Source organism: Cynocephalus volans, chromosome 10 (assembly GCF_027409185.1).
Source record: "Cynocephalus volans isolate mCynVol1 chromosome 10, mCynVol1.pri, whole genome shotgun sequence".
Classification (NCBI taxonomy): domain Eukaryota; kingdom Metazoa; phylum Chordata; class Mammalia; order Dermoptera; family Cynocephalidae; genus Cynocephalus; species Cynocephalus volans.
In genome coordinates, this window is record NC_084469.1 from 44,858,851 (window position 1) to 44,883,126 (window position 24,276).

A 24,276-nucleotide genomic window follows, 5' to 3' on the forward strand; every position below is an offset into this window, starting at 1 on the left:
TTTGGCAGCTCGGACAACAATGCCCTTGGTCTGGACTGAGTTGCAGTTACAAAGGGGCTTTCAGTCCCTTGGCTGCCCTGGCTTAGGGTTCTCTGAGGCCTTTTGCTGCTCTGTAGGTCTCATTCTGAACATCTGGACAGGGCTCCCTGAGTCCTGCCGCCTTTGGGAGAAGGCGGGCATCGACGCAGGTCTCGCCTCCTTCCTCTTTGGAGGAGGTCTGGCAGTGAAGGGGTCCCCTGCTGCACAAATAGGGGGACCCAACTCTATGTGGCAGCCAGGAGGAAAAGAATGCTCTTTCTTGATAGCCTTGTTTCCTTAATCTTGGATTAAATGTTTTTCTACTGCCTGTGCTGCAGGTCTCTTGAAAGGTTCAGTGTATTATTCTGCTTCAGCATCGCAGAGGGCAGGGATTGGATGTCTCTCTCACTTAAAGAGAGAAAAAATGCAAAAGAATCTCTATAGGTTGTTAGCATGAGCAAGGCCTTCTTTTCAAACATGCAAGTGAGAGTTCTTGGTGATTTGGTTGCATGGCTGTGTCTGCACTGGGCGGGGCTGGCCTTTGTTCCAGTTTTGCATGTTGGATTAATTTGGGTTTTTGCCCTATGTTCAGAAGAGATTTCAGGCAACAGAAGTGGAGTTCAGGGTCTCAGAGCCACTTTGGCTTACTGTCCCTTCACTGAAAGTGGTCCCAAGAACAGGAGCCCCTCCATCTTCATATTGCCATACTGGCTACAGTGTGGACCCCACACTCAGAGAGACAGGTGGCCCTGGTGGCCTGTGAGGGGTAGGGCAGGGATGGAGGTGGGTGATACAGAAATTGTATCTTCTGGCTGCAAAAACAAAAGCGCAGATTCCTATACTCTTTCTTTATGGAATCAGTAACACTGTGTCATCATAACAGAAAACTTTATTATTAAAGGAAGTTGTTTATAGTTAGTCAAACCCCTGTCAGCCCTTGCTTAGTCAGTGGTTCTGTTACCAAACCACTTAGAAATGTTTCCTGCTTTTGCAGGTTTCAAATTGACGTTGTACCACCACCACCAGCATTTTGAGAAATGTGTCAAATGAGAGATTTGCATATTGAAGTCGGACTTTCTGCCTCTAGGAATTGTAAATTGTTATAAAGTGTGGAGCAGAGTAGCATTTTCTTGTCCCATTTCTACTTATCGTCATTTCCCCCTTAGTTTGAACAGCTCTGCTTAAGCAAAGGTTTTAAGTGGTTTCATGAAACCACTTGAAAGCAGTTTAACCTTAACCTCCAGAAGTCTCCGTCTGGGTTAAGTTGCACCAGGAAATGAAGATTGCCTGTTAAGAAGTGAAATTCTTTTATTTTTCTTAAGGACCATCTTGCCATCCCCCAGAAAGGCTCCCTTTGGATTGAGTTGGTCCCATGCTGTGTGGTTGCGATGCACGGCCCAGGGGAGCTGCTGTTCGCTTGTGTGCCGGTTTCATGGCCATCATTCTCAAGAAACCAGAGGATACAACGCAAGGAGCTGAAACAGCATTGCGTTCCATGAGCAATTTGTGGAATGTTCTGGGTGCAGGGGCGAGACAGTGGGGATGCAGGAGCCTGGTTGTTTCATCAGGCCCCTTGTCCTCACATGGAGCCCAGGGCCTCCAGCTGCAGTCCTCCTGGCTAAATGATGCTGCCATGGTCCCATCTCTGGTGTTTTCTGGTTCCCTCAGACCTTGAGCTTGAGCTGCATGTTCTGGGTCAGAATGTGGTCAGTGGGCTTTTCACAGCTTCCGAGCACAGTGGGCCACAGGGACAAAGTGGTCTTGGCCCACACCTCCTGCAGGGGCTGCTGCGTATCCTCTAATGGCGTGTCTCTCTCTGTGTGTGTGTATGTGTCCCTACCCGACAGCGCCTGAGGCCTCGCTGTGCCCCCAGCACCGCACAGGGGCCCCGCTGGGTCAGAGTGAGGAGCTGCAGCCGCTGAGCCAGCGCCACCCCTTCCTGCCGCACCTGGGGCTAGCCTCCCGCCCAAATGGTGACTGGTCCCAGCCCTGCCTCACTTGTGACCGTGCAGCCCGAGGTGGGACGGCGGTTTGCTTTTCTCCTTCCTAGACATGCTGGGCAGCTTGCTGGGGGTGTGCTTGTCATGCCAGTACAGCCAACTCTCTCCCTGTCTCCTTCTGGGCCTGTTGGTCCAGCCTCCAGCAGACCCAGGTCCCCTGCTTCCTCTCTGCCAGGAGCCCGCGGCTTGGCTGTGCTACCCTTCACGCCATCACATGTCACTTGCTAAAAGTTCTGCCAACAGCTGAATAGGGGATCAGCTGTGTGGCTAAGGCATGGGGTGATGGCCCATGCTCTCCCCATGTCCACAGACCCTGACAAACTGAAGGGGGCTCTGCTGCCTGCCTGGGTGCCCTGTAGTGGTGGATCAGACCACTTGGCTTGTTGGACGGGAAATGTGTGATTTAAACCGTGGGCAAGTCCAAGATTCTCAGAGGATGGTCAGTGGAAGCCATCTTCCTTAGTGCAGTAGTACGTACCTTGCCAAGCATAAAATGGGATTGTTTTTCCTTCCCAACTAACTGGTATCCTCTGAAATCCCCATTACCATGGTAAACAGAGAGTTAGCTGTACTGTCAATTCTAGGTCACAGTGTGTAGATACCTAATTGAATGGGAAACTAAAAATGGGGCTTCTGTTTTGACTAATTAATAATGTATCCTGGTCAGAGCCTACAACTGTTTCAGGTTAAACTGGAAACAGATTTTCACTGTTGCCTACAAGAAAGTGCTCTCAGTCTAATCTGCTTTCAGTGCCAAGTGGGGTACCGGCTGTGGAGAAGGAAGCTGTCCGTTCTCTTCTCCTCTTACTAGAAGGGGCCCTGACAGAGAGCTTTCGTGGGAGTTCCCTGATAAAGAAGCCAGCTGTTCTTCAGCCCTGGAAACAAGTTACTGTTCGTTCGTGCCTCATTAATATTATAGCTGTTTTACTTAGGTATTTGTGTGATCACTATGTGTAGCTCTGAGATATTTTCCTTCGTGCCCCTGTCTTCCTGTAACAGTTTCACAGGATTTTGACTTCTCTAAACTGATGTTAGGAAACGTAAGGAGGACCAGCTTTGCACTGTGAAGACTGTACATGGTCCAAGTGTGTTTGGAGGGGTCACCCAGAGGCACTTGAGGTCCATGCCCGTTTCTCCTCCAGGCATTCAGGGGCTGTTCCTGGCAGGTCCCCACAGAACTCTCTGGAGCTCTCCCTTTGTTTTTTCCTGTGTTCTATCCATTCAGTAACTGGCAAGGTCTGTGTTGAGTCTTGGTGTTCATTCTGTGCTCACCTGGCCCTCCAGCTCTCCTGCTGGCAGGTTGGCTTTCCCGGGACATTGGCATAGCCCTGCACTGCAGCCAGTCTCTGCTTTGCCTGTGCCCTTCCCTCCGCTTGGACACTCCCCCACCCCCCTCCAATCTGACAAGTTGATTATGGTATACAGCCAGTGTGGATTTCTCCTCTCCTTCAGCTCTGGGATGAATTAAAAGATAAAAATGAATACGTTTTTCTTTTTTTCTTTGACAATTTCTCATGCCCCAGAAGAGTTTCGGGCAGACAAGTGTTACATGGAGTTGCATTTCATTCTTCTCCTGTCTGGTGTGTGCTTTCCTCTCCACATCTCATACCCTCCCTATCATGGGGTAGGGGGTCTGTTGGGGGTGGTACCCTGTCCCATATTTCTTTTCTCTTCTTTCCTGGTGACTCACAAAGTGTTGAGTGTAAGGTAGGTGCTTAATACGCATACGTACGCACACTGGCCGATCTGTGTGGAGCACCCCAGCTTTAAGCCCAGCAGCGAAGTCAGAATGGCACTGGCTATTCAGAAAATGGTCTTGTGACATGCAGGCCATGATTCAGGAGAGACCTTTGAGAGGGGCATGCTGAGGACCCCAGACCTGCAGGGGAGGCGGGCTGCCGAGAGGCCCCCTTCCCATGAGAGCAGCCCTAACCGAGAAGGCCTCTCGTGCCTTTGCGGTTATGCTGATCAGTAGTAATTGTGGTGGTGGTTGAGAACTTTCTTCCACGTGCCATACCTCGTCAGCCTCCCGGTGCCTCCTCTCTCCTCCCAGCTCCCGTGTTTAACTGTAGACCTGACCTTGGACGTCTCTCATATTCTGCCTCTCATTTTGCTCCAGGGCCTCAACTCAGTGCCACCCTGCTGACTGCTCCCTGCTGGTGGCCTCCCGATTCCCACCCACTCCATCTTTATGAACGATGCTCTGGCCTGGCTCTCAGAAACTGCTCAGGGCTCCCACATTTCCTCCCGCACAAGTATTGCTCGAGTTCTCATCATTTGCCAGGCACTGTGTGCTGAGAACAGAGCAGGGCCCCTGCCCTTGTGGAGCTTGGCAGGGAAAGAAAAACATACGATAAATAAATTATACAGCACATTATGTGGTAAGCACTCTGTAAAACAGCAAAATAAAGACAACATGGCCAAAGGTTTTTGTGGGGCATAGGCAAAAAATGCAGTGGACAGGACAAGCCTCTTTAGAAAGTATTGTTGGACCGAGGATTGGAGGAGGAGGAGGAGGGAGCCGTGTGGAGGTCAGGAAGAGCTTTCTGGGCAGAGGGGCAGCAGTGCAAAGGCCCTGGGGTGAGAGTGTGCTGAGGCTCTTTGGGGAACAGGAAGGTGGCCAGCGAGGCTGTTGCTGAGTGAGGGAGTGTGGCAGGTGAGGCCAGGCTGGAGTGTGGCAGAGGGCAGGCCTCCCAAACCACTTCCAGGAGGAAGCGGGCCTGAGATTCCCAGTCCATCCCAGGCGGGTACTTTCGTGTCAGCGTTTGGATGTTGTAGCAATGTCAAATTACTACTGTCTGTACTAATTGTCTGTACTTATCATGCCACAGACCACGCACTTAGTAGACTGGAGCCTTCTGGGTCTATGTCAAAGTCCTTTTAGCTTTTACACAGAGTGAGATGGAGAAACAGGAGGGTTTTGAACTGAGGAGGGATTTGGTCTGAGTTAAGGATGAGAAGGGTTAGGAGGATCCCTCTGGCTGCGTATGGATTAGTGCAGCCACTGCCCTCCCTAATCCAGATGGGGGGTGACAGGGGCTTGGACCTGGATGGTGCTGCAGAGGTCTGGGAAGTGGCCAGGTTCTGGGTGTGTTTTAAAGAAGAGCCAGCAAGACTTGCTGGAGAACTGGACAACAGTGGGAGAGAGGAGTTGAAGACCACTCTGAGCCGTGAGCTGCGCACCTAGGAGATGGCACTGCCATCACCTGAGGTGAGGCAGGCTGTGGGTGCAGCAGGTTTGGAGGGGTGAGGGGTTGAGGTCTGGACATGTTGAAGTGTGTACTAGACACGCAAATGGAGGTGTCAGGAAGGTCTGAGAAGTCTAGAGTTAGGGGAGAGTTCCAGGCTGGAGTTGCCTGTTGGGAGTTGTCGGTGCTGGACAGTGCTCCCCAGGCATTTGCCTCACCTCGTGCTACTGTCTGCTTCACAGTTTTGTAACCCTGGGCTCTCCAGCGGCCCTCCCACCCAAAGCTGGAGCTTGGCAACCCCGGATTGGCTGCCCTCTTGTGATCCTGGCGTGTAGCGGGTGCTCGGGATTGTCAAGGGGAGGCTGAAGGCTCAAGGGTCGGGATCTGCCTGCCATCACACAGACCTGGCAGCCGGCTGGAGCCCAAGCAGAAGCAGCCCCTATTCTCCCCACTCAGGGCTCTTCTCACCTCTCGTGTGCTGTAGGACCAGCCACGGCGTCTGGCAGGCTGTGGAGAAGTTGCAGAAGCTGGGGTGGCAGGAGCCTACATCAGAGGTGGTAGGTGGAGTGGAAGACTGATTTTTGTGACTCAAGGTGAAGGCCTGGGAATGAGATTGCTGCTGTCCTCTGACCACAGATGCTCTACGGTCAGGAGCCAGATCTCCTCCTCCTACTGTCTCTCCTGCCCTGGGCTGGCGAGAGAAGGAAGGAGTGCCTGGCTCAGCATCCAGCTCCCTTTGCTGAGCTCCTGAATCAGACTCTGGAGCTGGTGCTGCAGCTGTCATGAGGCACCTTGAACAAGTCCCGTGTGGCCTAGAGCTTGGATTTCTTGGTGGGAGTTTCACTGCCAGCATTCCTGCTCTTAAAAAAAAAAAAAAAAGAAAGAAAAGAAAGGAAGAAAAAGGAAGGAAAACAGACTAGAAATCCTCATTACCCTCTGATTTGCTCATGTGAATCAGAACCAACTTGAAATCCTGGAAGCAAAGCTGCCACTGGTGGTGTTTGCACCAGGTGGGTGCCACCATCTGCAGTGAGGTCTTCTGGGTCTGTCCTGATGCCCTCCTGTCTTGATAACAGCTTTGGCACTCTGCTGCAGAGCAGCTGGCTGTGGTGTGGTTCCAGTCTGTTCCCAGGGGAATGTCAGGGACTCCTTCAGGCCACTGTTTCTCTGGGCTGAGAAGCCCCTCCCACGCCACCCGGCAGTGGTTTACCAAGTGATTACTAGAGATTATGACCATTTAATTTATTTGCCCTGCTTCACTCTAGAAAGGATTTAAGTTGGCTTACAAAACACACGCAATACCACAGGATTAAATAGATACCAGAAGAAATTGGGGCAAAAGGAAAATAAGGGTGAGAAGATAAAACAAAGCCAGGATCATACACAATTGCTATAAGATGGATCCAAATTTGGCTTTGAAATTCTCAGCCACCAAGTGCCAAAGAGGACAGTTTCTCTTTGGTTTCTGGACAAGAGTCCAGGGTCCAGATGGAGGTACAGGGAGATCAGGTGCTTCCCATGCAGGTGGGAGGGGCAGGACCTGAGAGCAGCCCACCCAGGACTTCATATGGCAGTGGCCGTTGGTGCTGTCCCCTCAGCTGCTGCTACCTCCACCCAGGCCTGAGCCTGGAGTCCTTCAGGTAGGCCTCCACACTCTAGTAGCCTGGTAGGAATCCAAGCGGAGTTCAGGATCTCTTGGGGAGTGGTGAGGTGGCATAGCCATCATGTTTCTTTCATGGTGGTCAGCCGTTCCTAAACCTATAGGGACTCTGGATAATCTGAAAGCTTCCTTGTGCACCGTTTCGCAGGCAGAAGGCCCTCTGTAGACTCTAGGGAAGCTAGTTCTTTACATTAAGGGAACCTCAGGGGTGAACCCCTTGCCATGGCCCAGCCCTGCTGGCCAGACTGTTGGTAGAACTAGAGCGTGCACACACACGGAAGAGGATGTTTTTAATAAGTAGCAGCATCTGAGAAAGGGAGTTCTACATTTGAGGATGTGGGAAAATACATTGATTGTTAAAAAAAGAAAAACCCATGTCCCTTAGAAGTGCTCCTGAGGTGGACCTTGGAGGGAGCCTGGCCAGCCGAGGTCTCCTGAGAGCATGGGAGGTAGAGGGGAGCAAAGCTCCAAGGTGCAGGGTGGTTGAGTGACACTGCCAGGAAGCGGGGGTTGGAGCAGGGGAGCCACCAGCCAGGTATTTCTTGGTGTCAGGAAAGGTCAGGGAAAGCCAGCCAGTGGGGAATGTGCCCCACCCTCAGGGGCCATCTGCCCTGCTTTGGGGATGGACCAGGAGTTTGGTGGGAGATGGGACTTATTTGCCATCTCATTTTGCTGGAACAAATGTGTTCTGTAAGTCATGGGAACCGTACGTCTTTGGCAGGCAGTCAGTTCCAGGGCTGAGGCAGGGGCAGGGCTGTCAGCGTTAGCTCACTCTAGAGAGAGTTAATCTTTTCAAGTGGAGAATGGAATCACAGAGGAAGCTGGTCAGTAACACGACCACACCCGTGCAGGTGGCAGCTTTATTGACACATCTATCCAAGTGCCAAATATAAAAGATGCTCATATTTGCCACAAGGGCTTGGGTCTTAAGTGGGATTTGGATGTGTGATGTTAAGGCTTGATGGATGGCTGAGCTGCTGAAGTCAGCAGTGGCCCGAGACAGCCAGAGGCACAAGGCTCACCCTCCCTGGGCCTCTGCCTTCCCTTGTGGGGATTCCCTGTGCTTCTTGCACTTGCTTAGGAGGGCAGGGCAGGCGTGGTTAATAAGGACACTGAGCTGGAATCACTCCCCCAAATCCACTCGGTCCTAAGTGGTGAAGCTAGAATTTGAACCAGGGTTTTGGAGAATTCTGGTTCTCTTTCCTCTACTTTACAATGAAAAAAAAAAAAAAGTTAAAAAATTTTTCTACAAAATAGATGAACACAGTGTGTATCTATTTCACTTTTAAGATTGTATGGTCCTTCTCTTGTAATGCTTTTTTCTTCCTTTTATGGTTTTTAAAAGCAGGAATAACTATATAAACTACTTATTTGGGACCCAGAGATGGTCAGAGAGTATGGGGTTGTTCTTGGAATTAACATAGCTATCAAAATTGTTGATTAGGGATTATTAATTAAGTGACTGACATTGACTTGAGTCACAGAAAGTTGAAATCATCAATACAATATCTGCCTGTCTTTAAAGCATCCTTTGTTGTATAGGTAAACGATTGTTTCTAAACTGTCAATAAGTGTCATAGGGAAAAGGGAAATGTTTGAAGTCAGTTTGGAGAATAGTTACACAGCTGCTGACAGTGTCTTTAATTCACAAACAGTAGAGCAGTTGCTAGTTTCAAATAGTCAACTTCAAGGGACATTTTAAAATTATATGAATAAAAATAGGAAGGTGTAAAGATTTATCTTTGCTTGGGAAAGTAGACCATATACTTTAAATATAATCTCTCTAAGGGCCAAGCCCGTGGCGCATTCGGGAGTGCGGCGCTGGGAGCGCAGCGACGCTCCCGCCGTGGGTTCGGATCCTATATAGGAATGGCCGGTGCACTCACTGGCTGAGCGCTGGTCACGAAAAAGACTAAAAAAAAAAAAAAAAAAAAAATATATATATATATATATAAATATATATATATATATATAATCTCTCTATATATCATAGTAATCTGTTTGATTGTCTTCAGAGTACTTTTCACTAGCTGAAATGATGTTGTTTACTGTGTTTTTTGTCTTCCTGCCCTAAGACAAACTGTTACAGCAGAAACCCTGTCCACGCCCGGTGCTGAGTCCCTCGCGCGCCTGTCACAGTGCCTGAACCAGGAGAGGTGCCTGGGTGGATCAATGCTAAATAACCTTAATTCTTTCCCTCCCTCCCTTCTGTCTTCTTTTCATTCCTTTTTTTCCTTTTCCCTCCCTCCCCACTCCCTTCCTTCCTTATTTATTAATGTTCTCATCTCTGTTGGTGTCTGCCCCAGGTATGAGTGCTAGTCTTTTGAAAATATATCTAGAGGAATTTTCTAGAAATGTAGAAATATTTTTTATATTTGTGTGGTTTATAGATGCTTTGAGGTTAAGTTTAGCAACAGTATGGCTTGTTAGTTTTTGTTTAGTAATATAATGCTGTTTCTCATTTTGCCAGTTGCCTTATCTCATTTCCCTAAGATACTGGCTCTCAAGCTGGCTGCCCAGGAGATTTTAAATGTCCTGAATGTCCCAAAGCCTGGGCCACACCTCTCTAACCAGAACCTCTGGATGGGCCCCAGGTATCACGGTGGTGCATGACTGCAGTGTGCCGCAGGGGCTGTGAACCGCAGCTCTGGTGGTAGATTCTGTGTCAGACTTTATTCACTTGAAGGATTCTTCTTCCTGTCTCCCTGCACCTGATGACCAATAACAGTGCCCTTTCACACAGTTATAGGCAGCAGGCAACACTCCAACTTTCTGCAGGTTGGAAATGGATGTTGCAAATTAAATTAGCCTCTGCCTGTTGACTGCTAGTGGAAAGCTTAGTCCAGCTCTCAGCAGAATGACCAGCACCCTTCTGACTGGTAAGCAAGGTGTGGGCATGAAATAAGTAATTCTGTCAGTTTTTTCATTATAAAAGTAATGTATGTCCATTCATAATAATTTAGAAAATGCAAAATAAATAAATAAATAAATAAAGTATCCTGTTATCTTATTACACAAAGACAGCTGTTGTTTAGGTGTTGGTGTATTTCTTTCTGGACCTTTTTCCTGAGCATTTTCTTTTCCACCATTGCAGTTACACGGTCACTGTGACTTGTAACTGGGCATCCCTGCTTTCTGTCTGATGACATTGTAACAGCAGTATGTTCTCTGGTTCCTACACAACCCTGTGAACATGTCAGCTGCCACATACAATCTTCCACTGGGTGGAGATCCATAACTTATCCTTGTCCTGACATTGGACTATCAGTCATCTGTCACCTTCATACTGAAGTGCCCAGCAATTTCCAGTGACAGGGTCCTGGCTGCGCAGACTGTGCCCATGGGCAGAGCCACCAGGTTGTGCAGTTTTGATGTGGTCATTTGTCCGTGGGCAGAACAAGCAGGATCTTAATCTGGAGAAGAGCTGAAGACCAGGTCAGGATCACATCCCCAAAGGCAGCTGTCCTGACAGATCTGAATCACCTGCCTGAACAGTGAAAACAAAATCTAACGTTTTGTTATACAGATAATATGAGGGTACTTCAGAAAGTTTGTGGAAAAATAGAATTGAAAGATTATCTTTCCATGAACTTTTTGAAGTGCCCTCATGTAACAGTATTTATGCATGTGTCACTCATAACTTTGTGACATTTTCAGAGCACATTTTCTAAAATGTTGGTTTGTTCGTTTGCTCAGTTTTTGTGCCCATGTGTGTCAGTGCCAGCTGGTAGCTGATACCTTGCTCTCAGTGGTCCCTGTTTAGCAGAGGCAGACACACCAACAGAGTGCTCAGTGTGGTCCTTGGGTGGGGTGGGGGCTGGGCAGGCACTGTAGGTCGTCTGTAGCCACTGAGCTGTTCAAACCTTCCCTCCGTCATTCTCGTGGCTCACAAGGGAGCAGCCAGGATGCATGCAGGAGCAGTGCGTCCCTGTTCGCACTTGGCCGAGGAGGATGCGCCTCGCTGACTCCTTACCACTGATTCCATGAGAAATAAGGCAATTAGGCAGTCTGCTTTTTATCACCGCACTCTATCTGCATTTTCCATACTGCTGTGTAGGTACACCTAATTTTGAAAGTTAAACCATAGACAATTTACTTCTCCAAGTTTAAGTCCTCCGGTCTGTAAAGTGAGCACAACCACAGTACTCTCCTGGCCTGTTGTGTGAATCACATGTGCGGCTGTGTATACCCTACATGCTGTCTTGCACATGGGAAGTGCTCCAGAAGCGGCTCACCACTGACTGTCATCCTGTGATCAGAGTTGTTTTCGGGTTCTCACTGCTGTACACAACACTGTGGTGAACGTCTTTGAACAGGGGCTTGTTTTTTGGTTTTTTTTTAAAAAGGATTCTTTGGATTATTTCTTCCACATAGAACTCCCACAAGTGAGATTAATAGAAAAGTGTGGGAACATCATTCTGTCTCTTCAAACATTGCAGATTGTGCCCCAGTACTGGATACCTGTGCTCAGTTGATAGCCTCAGAGCCCATAGCACCGTAATTTTTTTAAGGATTACTACCAATTTAATAGATGGAAATTACTATCACCCCATGCTGGCCAAAACAAAAAAAGAACTAAATTTACTATGAGAACACTCGTTTTAAAAATGAGTTTCCTGTTTTCAAAGATTATTCTAAGAACTATGGGCATTTACCTTTTTTTTTTTTCAGTTTATGATTGAATTAAAAAAGAGGTAAGTCATGTGTTTGTTGGCATTCTCACTGCACTCTGTGCCTGCTCACAATTTGGGTGTCAGTGTTTGTTCACCTCTGCTGGTACCACTGGGACTTAAGCGGGCTCCTCCCACCCTCCCTCCTGCCTGGGGAGCTGGGGGTGACTCCAAGGCGAGACCAGCAGGTCCTCCTTTCTTTACCATTGGTTCCCAACCACCATGAGGTCCTCGTCCCAGCGCTCCACCCAAAGAGGGACAGACTGTGGCTTTGTTACTTTCACCAAGGACAGAAGCGGCAGGAACCACAGGGATCCTTGGGTAAATAGCAGTGAGAAAAAGCTGCTCAATGTTTTGGACAAGCCTTCCCTTCCCCACGCAACACACTGGTGATCTCGTAATGGAGAGAGTTTAATCCGTAGCCCAAAGAGAACAACACAGACTTGCTTTTTTATTGCAGACTGAGGATGGTTTTGAATCATGCAGACAAACGGAAGGGACTGCCTTGTGTCTCCGCCCACTCTCCCCCATCTCAATCACGAGCTCTGCTCTGGGGCCCAAATGTGGCCATTGTTTGGGCTCTGCCTTTTTTCTCCCTGGGTTTCAGCTTTCTAGTCTGTAAACTGAGGTGGTAGTACCAATATTATAGGATGGTGGGGAGGAAGTTAACAGCCTTTATTAGTTTTCACCAGAAGCTAAACATGAGCTGATAGGTGTTTTGAGTGCCTGCTCTGGGCCAGGAACAAAGCCTCCATGGGCCCTGCCTTCCTAGAGCCTGCAGCCAGGTGGGGAAGGTGCAGGCTGTAAGCAAGGCAGCAGTGTGGAATGTGCACTCAGGTTACAAAGGGTGCAGCCTTGTGCTGCACCGGCGCCATCCGGCGAAGCCACCGAGCGCTCGCTGTGTGCCATGCCTGCTCCAGGTGCTGTGGAGTTGGTGGCGAATAAAGCCAATAAACCCCCTGTCCTGTGGAGGTAGGAAAGGCAGCACACACAGCAGGGAATGGACGTGGGTGAAGGTCAGAAAGGGAAGCGCACCATACATGTCCACACATACAGCATGCATTAGAAAGCTTTTCTGGGTGGAATCACACAGAACGTTGACAGCTGTTTCCTCTGGGGCATGCGATGTGGGCAGGATGAGAGGAGAGGGTGGTTCTTGCTTCCTTTTATGCTCAAGTTTTTCAACAGAAGTTACGGGCATCGTCACATTCCGCTGCACATACTTCAGTATGCGTCTCTTCCTGAGTGTTGCAAAGCCCCTGGCATACATCACAGAATCGGTGATCACCATGTCATCTCATACCCAGATTTGCCGACGTCCTGGGAGTGACTTGCTGCAGGTCTGTCTAAAGCAGGATCTCCCCGGACCACGTGTTGTGTCTGGTCAGCCTGTCCTTGCAGTCAGTGCTGTCGCAGCGCAGTCTCTTTTCTTAGGGGCACTAACACACAAGGAGATGGGACAGTAGTCCTGCAGAGCATCCCCAGCCTCAGTCTGTTCATCCGCTGTCTCTTGTCATGCTCAACCCATCCTCGCCCTGAACTTCCTCTGAGCTGGGAATCACATCTGGAGTCTGGCTTCCACTCAAGTCAGCGTTTTGCTGGGACAGTGGTGGGTGGTGATGTGACGCCACCTGATAGGCAGCCGTCCCACCACTGCTGCTCCTGGGGTTGGCCATGGCACGAAGTGGCTACAGTTTGTCCCTCTGTTGTAAAGTCACATCTACCCTGCAGCCAGATACTGATCTGGCTGTGGTCGTGCTTTACACCATGTATTTATATTCCTTTTCTTTTCTCATGTTATCTGGGGTAGTCTGAGGTTATTTTCTCATAATTTGCTTAGTTCAACTAAAAGCAGCCTCTCTTACTGCTTCCTGTGAGTGCCCTGGAGGGTCTGCCGTGTTCAGAAGCCTCAGCTCAGGCCAGAGCCGCTGGGTGGGAGTGTCGTCCGTGGCTGTGGTCATTGCTGATTCAGGAAGTGGCCTGGGAGCCACAGGAAGGTGTTACCACATAGAGGAAGACCCAGGGAGCACTGTGCTGCATTCAGTAATGAGGAAGGAACTTAGCTGGTCTGGAGAACGGGTCACTGGGTGGAGGAAGCTGGCCCTGAGCTGGCTCTGGGCTCAGTGTTGGCTTCCTGGCACCTCCCTCGAAGGATGCCAGCCGGCAGAAAGAGGAGGCAGAGACCAGCCCTGGCTGGAAAGGTCCAGGTTCCTCTATGTGAAGTGGGGGGTGGGGGTGCCTGACAGAGCTCTGGCCCCCTGGAGGAATGGTGGTCACAGCATGGAGGAGAGGGCACCGGCCTGGGGAAAGGATCAAAGCCACTAGGGAGAGCTAGCTGCATCCTGGTCACTTCTGACCCCACAAGCCCCACTGTCTCCATCTTGTAGATGTGGGAGCAGAAGCTCAGAGAGGTTGGGCCATTCAGCTGTGTTCCCACTGCTGGCCAGTGGCGGGGACAGGACTTGTCCATTCAGTGCTCTTTCACTACTTGATCTCCCCCTCGGCTGCTATGCATGGGGTGCAGGCCGGGGATGAGTGGTGGCAGCAGTGCCTGCACATACGTGGGCTCTTCTGGGCCTGAGGTCTGGCAGCCTTGCTTTCTCGCACTGTCAGCCATGCCCATGGGCCCAGCATCACCAGGCCAGGCCCTCCTACAGGGTCTCGTCATGCTGGTCACCACACAGAGCCATTTAACACTAAAGTCATGTCCCACGCATGGTATCTGGTCATTTTAATCAGTGTTTCGTGATTGGCAGATGCGGCTTTGGTACTTTCTAGGAAAATTGCAAAAGCTTGACTGCCTTGCTTTCTTTTTTCAAAATTACCTGAAATTGGCCAGCTGAAGCATCTTGATCTTTCGGCCTTTGTTTAAGAGCACATTTGGGAAAGGGCGGCTCTGCCTGGGCAGTCCCTGGAGCAGGCAGGAGTGGAGTTGGATGGGGGAGACCTTGTCTGCCTTAGCTGGGAGGGCTTTCTTGCTCTTCCTTACTGACTGTACTTTGAGGGAAATGTTGGGCTTTTTAGCCTTCCTGCTCAACCTCTCCCCTTAGGCTTTCTCGGAGCCGGTGTGCAGACTGAAAGGATAAAAATGAGGCCTGCCCATGGTTATAATTCCTGGCCACAGCGAGTGAAGACTCGGAGCTCTCCAGGTGGGGGTCTGCGATGCTAACGGCTGTCCTAGTAGTAGGAGAAGGCTGATGGTGTGTTCAATGCTGCTTTGGTGATTAGCTTCCACTAACAATTCCTCTTCTTCCCTCCAGAGGCTGCGGTGGGGGAGCAGCCAGCTCACTGAGAGAGCAGCCCCTCCCTTGGGCACTTGCCTTCTCCTTGGGTCCCTGTGAGTGTGGACCTTCAGATCCTCAGCGCAGGGCCAGGCTCAGGTGGTCAGAGGGCCCATTCAGGCCCTCTTACAACACCATTTGTGTTCACTGTCACGTGCAGGGGCACAAGAGGCCTTTGTGGAGCCAAGATGCTGTCACTGAGGCCAGAACATCTCTGCTGGAATCCTCCCTTGAAGCCGAGACCGCAGTGTGCAGCTCAGCTGATATTCAGGGGTGGTGGCTGTGAAATCTGCCCTCTGCGGAACTGAGAGACGTACATCCGTTCATAAAAACCCCAGCGTTTAGGGGAATACCCTTGGTCTCTAATTTCCACATTGATGTGGTGAGCTACTTCCGTATGTGCCAGCCACGCATTAATCTAGCGGCATCAGTGATGTAGATATAAGCATGTACATCTGCGTTTGAAGCCAGGTTGGCCTTGCAGATGTGCTGAAAAGCCTAGAGAACAAAGGAGGTGTCATTTCTCCAGCAGGTCCTGGTCAAAGCCCAGTGCCATTCACCTGGCCTGGCTGGATCAGATGCTGTGCCAGTGCCACCAGGCAGCAGCTTTCCCCGCCAGGGTGGGCTCATGGGGTGGGGAGTGGGGCCTTCTACTTTATTCACTCATGATTTCCACTTGGTGGTAAATGGAGGGTGTCAGATGTGCTATGTTCAGAGATTCTTTATTAGGAAAGAGGCTGGGAACAGGTGGCTGGAGTGGCTAATGATTTGGAGGGGAGAGCTGCATTTAGTTGAGGAGAGGCCCCAAGAACTGTCTAGCTTCCTTTGTTCCTGACAGTCTGGATGGTGACATCTTTGTTTCTTGAGCACAAGAAAGCCCAAACTTGAGCATTCTGATTGGCATAGGTGAAGTTTGGGAACAAGACCAACAAAAAGATGTACTTTGTGTTTTGGTGTACTATTAGGATATCAAATTATTAAGATGGATTTGATTTACTTATTAGCTTTATATGGAGAAATATAATTGGAGTCATGCACTAAGATGGTATTTGACTTTGTGTTATTTAGAAAAATACATTTGTGCTTTTTATAACTGCAGCTTTTTTTGTTCTTTGGCCTGTTATGCAAATTAGAGGAGACACAAGGCAGTTGGTTAGTGGCTTTTTTTTTTTTTTTTGCTTGGTGGTTCTTTTGCACTGGATATTCTTTTTTTTTTTTTTTTTGGCAGCTGACTGGTATGGGGATCCAAACCCTTGATATTAGAAGGCTGTGCTCAGGGCTGGCCTGGCTCATTCGGAAGAGTGTGGTGCTGATAACGCCAAGGCCACGGGTTCGGATCCTATATAGGTATGGCCGGTTCGCTCACTGGCTGAGCGTGGTGCTGACAACGCCAAGCCAAGGGTTGGGATCCCCTTACCGGTCATTTAAAAAAAAGAAGGCTGTGCTCTAATTAGCTGAGGCCTGGTAGTTCTTTTGGATGACAGTAAATCACGGCAGACACACTGCGCTTCACGCCACAGAATTGTTCCAAATTAAATCTTATTGCTATATGTTTTGTGTGTTTTTTAAAATTTCACTATAAAGTAATACCTCTGTTTGGCAACATCAGGGCAGCACATCTGTCTCCTGCCCTGCGATACCCCAGCCCTGTGCTCAGAAGCAGCTTCTGTACACCTCACCTGGTTCTTCTGTGGATTACCTCTGTGGCCCCAGCTGCATTTAGGCCTCTTTTCCTGTGTCATTCACTGTAGCCAGGGCCCAGCCAGCCAGAAACCTCTATTGTCAGGAAGCATTCCCAACCTTTTACTTTCTCCCAAAGAGGCAAATCCTAAGAAGCAAGTTTAGATTGGAGATTTAAGTAGAAGCAACATTTAGCTGAGTGAATCCTGATAGGTCTGCAAGAATGTATGTAATGAAAGAAGGAAGTAAACTAATACACAGTTAGAATATTTTAAAACAACTGCCCATAGCTATGAAATTGAATTCCCCTCTGTCCATCTGTCCATCCACCCCTCCATCTGTCTGTGCATGTGTCCATCCACTCAGCAGGTATTTGCCAGCCAGGGAGGAGTGCCGTGAGGGAGGGGCACCGAGTCTGACCCCCGGTGGCCTCAGTGTGGAGGGCCGTCCTGGACAACCAGCTCAGGGAAGCTGGACTTTGAAGAGTGAGGAGGCGATGGGTGAGCTGAGGGAAGAGCACGCACAAGGCACAGAGCCAGGGAGTCTGTAAGGCAGTCGCTTCTGACCTCTTCCAGAGAGAGGCTTGCTTTGAGAATTTTGGAGATGCTATGGGCCCTTTCCTGGGATCAGGGCAGAGGTGGGCACACACTTAGGCACATGCTCTCAAAACTTTACATCTAATTTCTGGAGGTGTCTAGACTCTCTGATCCGGAAAACATCCTAATGGCCCTGTAAGTCCTAGCGTGTTCCCCTGGGGAGGCCCAGCCAGGTTTACAGTGTGATTGCAAAGTTTCCTTCATTTGGGGTTTGTAACCTCAACTAGGAACTCACCTCTCATCCCTTCAATAAAAACTGTCTTTCCAGGAGCTGCTTGCAAGTGTTTAAACTAGCAGAGTACTCACAGCAAGAATATCTACATGTGTGTTTTTTTCCTAGTCAATGGACAGTGTTATTTACAAGACGAAACTGTTCAGGGTCATTGCAGAAATGGGTGGGCGTCATCTTCCAGGACCCTTAACACTACAAGATGAAAAGTGTGACTCTTAAACATCCTTGGTCCCCAGATGTCCTGCATCTATTTGAAAGATGTTCTTTGGTCCAGCGTTTCAAACACTATACTCTGGAAAAACTAAGACAAAGAAGAAAAAAGGAGAAAAAGAACCATACTCTGGGTCTCTGAGTTAGCTCCTTGCTTCGGGGTAGTGCAGATGTGCAGTGAAAACAGGTTCTGATCCTTGTGAGGTCTGACCGCCTGGGCTTGTACACCCAAAGGCACCTTCTCTTGGTTGCTGCCATTTGGCTTATGTACTTGTGAAGCCACATTTGACTGTCACATTATTTTAGCCTTGAAATATTTGTAAGCCTTTCACATCCTCTGCTTGCATAGTTGACAGTTGCTGGACCTTGTGGGTTTGAGATGGGAATGGGGTGTGCTGGGCGTGAGTTGGGACCACCCTGCCTTTTATATGTGGTGACTTTGGCTTCCCCCAACAGCTACCTCTCCGCGTGTGTCCTCTGAGCTGGAGCAAGCCCGGCCCCAGACTAGCGGAGAAGAGGAGCTTCAGCTGCAGCTGGCACTTGCCATGAGCAGAGAAGTGGCCGAGCAGGTCAGTGCCCTGCGGGTCTGCACCGAGGTAACTGCCCATGCAGAGGGTGGGGTGGGGCTCACAGGGAGGACGACGACACATACAGCCCTGTCTTCAACACATTTCTGATGTGCTTGCCAAAGTGGCACTTTGTTGCCACAAGTGTGCTTCTATTACCTACTGCCCCAGTCAGGAAGGGACCTCATGCAAAGTTCCATTTAGGAAAAGTTTTTGGGGAAGTCGTTGCCAAGGGAGGAAACCAGTCAAAAGTGCTTCCCAGAAACACTTGTGCATACACAGCCAGCAGCTCCGGGCTCTCCTGGAGTGAGCCCAGTGCACACGGCCTCCTCCTTGGAGGGCAGGGAGTTTGGTGAAGTGCAGCAAGAGATGGGAAGGGAAAGGGCTGGAAGGAAGTGCTCCAGGAAATGGGTGTGGTTATGGTTCCATGACAGAAGTATGTGTAGTTTTAATTCTTTTTCAGTTCCTGTTTTTCTTTAATAAGCCTGCATTACTTTTAAATTTTTAAATGGGGCATGGGGGAAGGAGTGATTAAAATGACCTCAGCAATTACTGCCTTCTCAGTTGCGGTTGTCAGGGCCATCTTCACTGACATTTAGTTAAAAAGGGTAGATGGAGGGGCCAGCCTATGGCTCACTTGGGAGAGTGAGGTGCTGATAACACCAACGCCACCGGTTCGGATCCTATATAGGGGTGGCCGGTTGGCTCACTGGCTGAGCATGGTGCTGACAACTCAAAGCCAAGGGTTAAGATCCCCTTACTGGTCATCTTTAAAAAAAAAAAAAAAAAGGGTAGATGGAGCCTGGGATAGCACAGGGATTCCTCTCATTTCGAAGTTGGTGTTCAGAGAAAAGTATTAGAGATAGTCAGATTTGAGTACAGAGAGGTTTGTCCCACCATTGTGTATGCGTAACTGTAAATGTCTGAAAGCTCGGTAATAGTGCACAGTTTCAGTCATGACCTCTCTCTCCCTACAGTAGAAAATGTGCAGCCATTAAATCTGTGCACGTGGATGGTAATGGCTTTGTGGCTGACACCTGGGAAGAAGGTACACAGGAGTGTTCACTGAGAAGCATAGGGATACAGATGGCGTGAGCCCACTTTAGTTAATATGTATAATAAAGAAACTAAGTGATGTATTTGCTTATATTTAATCATTATATAAAAGCTAGGATGACTCTGTCTTTTGCCTATGGTGACTTCACCTTAAATAAATATAATTAATTATTTCTGTTAGAAATAAGAAATATACAACCATTTTCTAGAAGCATACATTAGAAGTGGGAGGTGAAATGATACATGATTTTCATTCTCCTCATTCCTTTCTGGGTTGTCAGATTTGTGTTTATAAGGAGACATATTGCTTCTGTAAGTGGAAAGAATTATACAGCCATTTCATTTTGAGAAAACATATTTTAGATTAAGCATTCTCTTTCCTTACTTTGCTGGTGCCTGAACCACAGGCTCCCTGGTATGACCCCCAAGGGGATTGAAGTCACACAAGGTGCAGTGGGGGAGGAGCCTTCTGAGTACACACACATTCAGGATTGGGAAGTCATCATGTTTACAAGTTCTCTTAAATCATCCTTTAAAATAATGCATAGTACAATGTGCATTTCCTGTTGCTGGCCAGTGTTGCCTTGTTCTGTCCAGTGATGTTATTATAGTCATCCTCAGTGTCAAGTTCGTATTGTCCCTCTACAGGAAGAACGCCTCAGGCGGGGTGATGACCTCAGATTACAGATGGCCCTCGAAGAAAGCCGAAGAGACACAGTTAAAGTTCCAAAAAAGAAAGAGGTAAGAGCTTGCCAGGAAGGTGAATGTTTGAGATTGTCCTGTGGTAGTTGCCGCCGCACACCCCCCTCGCCTGCAGCGCGGGCGCCACATGCCGTGAGTTCTCCAACCTCAGCAGTAACTGCATGCCTGTGGAGAGCCAGGAGCAAGGGAGGACGCCACTGAAACACACCCGTGCTGAGCAGACACTTAATGTCCCAGTGCTGCGTTCCCCCATCTGTGGCATGAGGATGATAATAGCACCACCTCCTGCGGTTATGGCAGCTATTAAATATGCTGAATGTCGTGCTTTGGAACACTTTCTTGGCACAGGGTAAGCCCTCAGTAGTGCTGGTCTTCATCATCGTTGTCAGTACTCTGTGCCAGGCTGTGGCTCTGCTCCTGACAAGCTCTTCACCATCTGGTCTGGAGATAGACCCCCGACCCCCACCACAGCACAGGGGTTGGAGCTCCAGTGGCCTCCCCTGTTATGGTTGTGTGGTGTCTCAGATGACAGACAGGTGGTCATGGGGATGGGGAGGGTGGAGGCAGGCCTGAGGAGAGAGGGCTCCTGGGCCAGACCCTGGACGGTGGCTGGCAGCTTGGGGGATGAGGCCAGTGGAGAGGGGTGGCATTCTGGAGGGAGGCCGCAGCCAGGGCAAAAGACAGTGATATCCTTGAAAAGTTTGCAGAGCCATGATGTCTGAAAGCAGTGGGGCATTTGACACACAGTAAGCAGCATGGTGTGGCGAGGCCTGGCTATGCTGGGAAGCAGCAATGTTAGTGCAGCTGGCAGGGATGCGGCAGGAGATAGGGCAGCTCAGTTTCCAAGTTCCTTCTGGCCTCTCCCAGAGGGCCCCTCCTGTAGTAAGAGGTACAGGTGATATTTAGGGCTAATGCATGGATGTTTGCTCTAACTGTAGCAAAGTAAAACTGTCCCCTTCTCTTTGTCTTACAAGCACGGCTCCCACCCACAGCAGACCACTCTCTTGGATTTAATGGATGCTCTCCCCAGCTCAGGCCCTGCTGCCCAGAAAGCGGAGCCCTGGGGCCCATCAGCCTCTGCTAACCAGACCAACCCCTGGGGCGGGCCAGCGGCTCCTGCGAACACTTTGGACCCCTGGCCGTCATTTGGTAAAGACCCCATACTGGTCTCCCATGCTTGCCCATGGGTTGGGTGGGGGGCAGGGCACGCTTCTTGCTGTCTCGCCTGGCCTGGCCGATGGTGCTGGTGTTCAGGCTTCTCCACTCCTGCAGTGATGTCCAGCAGGCCCTGGCCCTCCTCCTTGAGGATGGTGGCACAGCATCCTCTTTCTTTCCGTTCTGAGTGGTTTTCTGCTTTGGTGGAAAGAAAGCTTGCTTGCTCTCTGCCTCTGACTTGCACCAGAAATGACTTGTCTCTTCTCCGGGACACATTTCGACACTCTCTGCCTCAGAATTGCACCCAGCATCCCAGCTTAAGAAACGGTAATACATAGCATGAAACATCTAAATCAAGTTGCTGTAATTTGCTGGAAATTTTGATGTGTTTACCACCACTGCCAATGAAAAGGGGATACATTTGCTGTAATTCTTCTTTCTTGTTCTTTAAAGCGATAGTGAATCAGTTTAATAGGCCAAATGAATATTTTAAGGCTTTGCCTAATGTCAAACGTGAAAGAATTTGAAACATGAGCATGACAGAATTGGTGTGATCTGGGTGATGGTTTTGGGCACGTGAGTTTCTTCATCCTTGGGCAGGGGGCTTGGCCTGGCAATCTTGCTGAGGGTTTTCTGGCCTGGTGCCCTGGGAGGTCCCCACTGGTCTTCTGAACCCTGTGGCCATGGCTGGCCTGTGGGCCCCCTGTGTAGGAACCTCGAACATGTATGTGGTGTCATCTTGCCTACATTTCTTGGAGTCCCTGTTTCCCCAAACAGGGACTCCAAGAACCATCTTTTGTATTCAGCTCAGTCCCCTGGATGTTTGCTGAAGTGTACCAAATGCTGGGCTCTGTCCTGCCATGCAGGAACCCTAAGACGAACAGGTAATGATCCCTGTTGTCAAGGCCCTGTTAGGTGTGGGCAGGATGGGAACACAGCATAGTAGCAGTGCCATGTTGCCCAGGCTTGGTTATGGTTGGAGGTTATTGAGAGTATCCGAGGGCAGGACTCAGCCCCCGGGTCTGGGGGTCCAGGGACGTGAGGCAAGTGTCTTGGCAGAGGGCTGATTCCGTTGAGTCTTCAGGAAAGAGCAGGTGGTGAGGCAGCGAAGACTAGTCTTGTGAGAAAGCATGGCGGCATGGAATGCTGGAGTGAATACAGGTGCAGGACCTGCCCAATGTGCAGCCGGCAGCAGGGGGTCACTCAGGGCCTGGATTGAGCCTTGCCAAATGCTGGGACTTGGTCCAGGAGGCGGTGTCAGCCCCAGATATCCTTTGGTGCAGCTGTTGGCCTCAGTGACCCTGGCGGAGCCCCACACCCCTTTGGCAGGAGTCCTCTGGGCCTTGGGCAAAGCCCAGGCAAAGTTTTCCTCAGTTTTCACTCCCTGAAGACCAGTTCCAGGGCTGATCGGGAGCTTGGTTCCCACAGTTCGTCGCCTGGCCTGCTGTGCCTCTCCCTGAGGTGGCAGTGGCTGCAGTCTTGCTGAGCACTCATGGGGACCTTGTGAAGCAGGTGGGCCAGAGTGCCGCATGGGGTACTGCCCTGGGGACAGCATGTCTTTCCAGACAGTGGCTTTGACTTTATTTTTACATCTGAAAAATGATTCTCCTGTAAAGTGATGGCCACTTTAAGTTATGGATAGGATGTTCTTCAGGAAACACTGTTCAGTTTAATGGATCGTTAAACTGATGGGTAGTTTTCTTAGTACCCAGAAAAGAAAGTGGTCACACCAGGAGCCAGGTGAGTTAAATTAGATTAAATTCTGCTGAGTCAGCGGTTGATTCTTGGGAGGAGTTCGGGCTGTAGGAGGGAGATTTCATTTTCACTTGTTAACTGTTCATGCTGTTTGACTTGTTTACCAGGGGTGAGTTGTACCTTGTCAGGAGGAACAAAATATCAATTATTTTTTTAAATGCCCAGCCCTTCATTTGGCTGGTGGACAGCACTGTGCCTTGGACCTGAGTGTCTTGGGCTGAGCCTGGCCAACCTTGGAGGGAGTGTTCTGGCAGATGGAGTAGCACCGCCTCCAGGGGTTGGAGTCCTCGCAAGGTTGCGGGGAGCAGGGGCTGCTAGGAGGTAGCTGAGCATCGCCTGGGGACTCCACCCATGTTGCTCTGCTCTTCCCATTTTATTTTAATTTAGATAAAATTCACCATTTTAATAATTTCAAAGTGGACAATTCAGTGGTTTTTAGCACATTCACAGTGTTGTGCTACCACCCCCACTATCTAATTCCAGAACATTTCCATCACCCCAGAAAGAAACACCCATGCTGAGCCCCTGGCAACTATCAGTCTGCTTTCTGTCTTTAAGGATTTGCTTGATCTGAATATTTCATATAAATGGAATCATACAATATGTGGTCTTTTGTGACTGGCTTCTTTCATTTAGCTTCATGTTCAAGGTTGGTCTGATGTCCAAGGTAGGGTCTAGGGGGCCCAATAGTCAGCCTCAACCCACCCTATCCACCCAGTCATTTTACCAGGTTCTTGACTCCACCACAGGAAAGAATTCAAGGGCAGAGTCAGTCAAAAGTGAGAACAAGTTTAATATAATAGATAAGAAATACAGGTTCCACAGAGAGAGTGCAGCTCCAGAGACTGAGCAGGGCCTACACCAGGTGTAACACAAAAAAGCAAGTTCAGTACAGACATCAAGTCTAACACAAAAGCCAGAAAAACATACTTAAAGTCCACTACAAAGTGCAGGCTGGCTCAAGAGAGTGAGCTGCCACCTGCTGTAAGTAAGTTTGATACAAAATAAAGTATACACACCTCAGCCAGCAAACCATGGGTTGCCTCTAGGGTTGCCTCCAGGAGAGCAACAACCCTGCCTTTGCCTGAGATTGGCTTTTATAGTATCTTACCTAATGAATATTCAATTAAGGGGTGGTTCCCAGTGGTGTAACATTTATTCTTGTACACGCTCAGTCTCTTCCTGGAACAAGTTCACTGGTCAAATCCTATCACACGCACCAGGCACATTCAAGAATATTCTGTGCTCTCTAGTGGAAGGTCATTCAGTTTACCAGGGTTATATAACCCCTCTCTACTGAGCATGCCCAGCTGCTGGATATGCATAAGCCAGTCCCTTGTGGTCTCACTTTCCCCTGCTGGTGCTGAAAATAGGTCTAACTGGCAACAGTAACTTTCCTCCAGGGGGGAGAGCCCAGAGGAGGGGGCCAGAGGAGGGGGCCTGAGACCTCAGGGAGTGGCTGGAAACCCAGAGGTATGTCCTGAAACCCAAGCCCAGGGAAACTGAG

The 24,276-nt window shown here is 49.4% G+C and overlaps 1 protein-coding gene across 4 annotated transcripts in view; it reads left to right on the forward strand.

Moving 5' to 3' along the window:
* EPN2 (epsin 2) overlaps nt 1-24,276 on the forward strand; it is a 77,837-nt gene that overhangs the window by 35,284 nt on the left and 18,277 nt on the right. For 3 of the 4 annotated variants that reach the window (XM_063112387.1, XM_063112389.1, XM_063112388.1), the window contains exons 3-5: nt 17,992-18,104; nt 19,806-19,898; nt 20,834-21,008. In XM_063112387.1, coding sequence (XP_062968457.1) covers nt 17,992-18,104; nt 19,806-19,898; nt 20,834-21,008 — 381 coding nt within the window. Of the gene's footprint in view, nt 1-1,865; nt 2,037-17,991; nt 18,105-19,805; nt 19,899-20,833; nt 21,009-24,276 lie in introns of all 4 variants that reach the window. The other variant, XM_063112390.1, reaches the window with a different exon arrangement.